We start from the raw sequence: 1038 nt of genomic DNA on the forward strand, positions 1-1038 counted from the left end.
TTTTTTTTTTTTTAGACGAAATCACTGCTAGGGCAGCGATTTTTTCAGTTTGTCAGAGGAAAATCGTTGCTGACACAGCGATTTTGCCCTTTTGATTAGAATAAAAAGTGATGTGCCCTTTTGGAATTTTTGACAATTTTTTTTGCCCTTTAGGCTCCGGACTCCAATTTTCATAGTAATGCCCCCAAATTTCTAAAACCCTCATTGTAGAGTTTTTCTTTCAATTCTCTATCGTCTTGAGTATTCTAAGATTCTTTCTTGTACGCAAGTTGGCACAACACTTTAAAAAATACTTTGCTCATTTAATCTATGAGGACGTCAAAACAATTCTCTTGTCTCTATATCACATGCTCAGCACCATTTATCAATATGATAGAAACATCGTGAATATTAAGTTGATAGTGACTTTTCAACAATCTATTTGTTATCCTTCAACAAGTACAAAAGAAATTTAAACAAAATTACATATACTAATTGTCTTTGCAATAATTATATTATTATATAAATGATTAATATTCTTAATCATGGAGTACAAGTAATTTTATCAATCATCTCTTGTTCTTGAGATTGATTTTCTTTCTTCTTCTTGCTAGCTTTAATATCACCATATAGGTAAGAAATAAAACCCCATATAGAAAGTACAAGAGAAACACCTTTTTCTGGTGTAAATTTTTCACCATAAAAAACAACACCTAATATTTCAGTAATAGGAAGTAAAACAGTAATTAAAATGCCAGACACCAATGATGATGAAGAATAGATAACTCCAATGGCACCTAAGAAAAAACATTGCCAAATTATTGCTGACCATATTATAACAATATAATATCTAGCTTCTCCAAGTTCAAATGATTTTGCCTCCCTTGACATCGCCTGCATGTTTAAGCGTCATACGGAAGCTAATAAGTTATTTATGACAATATCATTACTCTAGTATTGGTCATCTAAGAAATAACAATATATAATTGTCATAGGCATATTTAGAATGTGAGATTTATGAATTCTACAATAATAATTGAGTTGACAGTTATATATATA

At 30.2% G+C, this 1038-nt stretch overlaps 1 protein-coding gene across 1 annotated transcript in view; it reads right to left on the reverse strand.

Moving 5' to 3' along the window:
• Positions 1-466: 466 nt before the first annotated feature.
• Positions 467-1038, reverse strand: part of LOC102581289 (purine permease 3-like) — a 5535-nt gene continuing 4963 nt past the window's right edge. The window contains exon 2 of the mRNA XM_006364644.2: positions 467-873. Within this exon, the coding sequence (XP_006364706.1) occupies positions 523-873 (351 nt within the window). The 3' untranslated portion in view covers positions 467-522. The remainder of the gene's footprint in view (positions 874-1038) is intronic.

Source organism: Solanum tuberosum, unplaced genomic scaffold, assembly GCF_000226075.1.
Source record: "Solanum tuberosum cultivar DM 1-3 516 R44 unplaced genomic scaffold, SolTub_3.0 scf00510, whole genome shotgun sequence".
Classification (NCBI taxonomy): domain Eukaryota; kingdom Viridiplantae; phylum Streptophyta; class Magnoliopsida; order Solanales; family Solanaceae; genus Solanum; species Solanum tuberosum.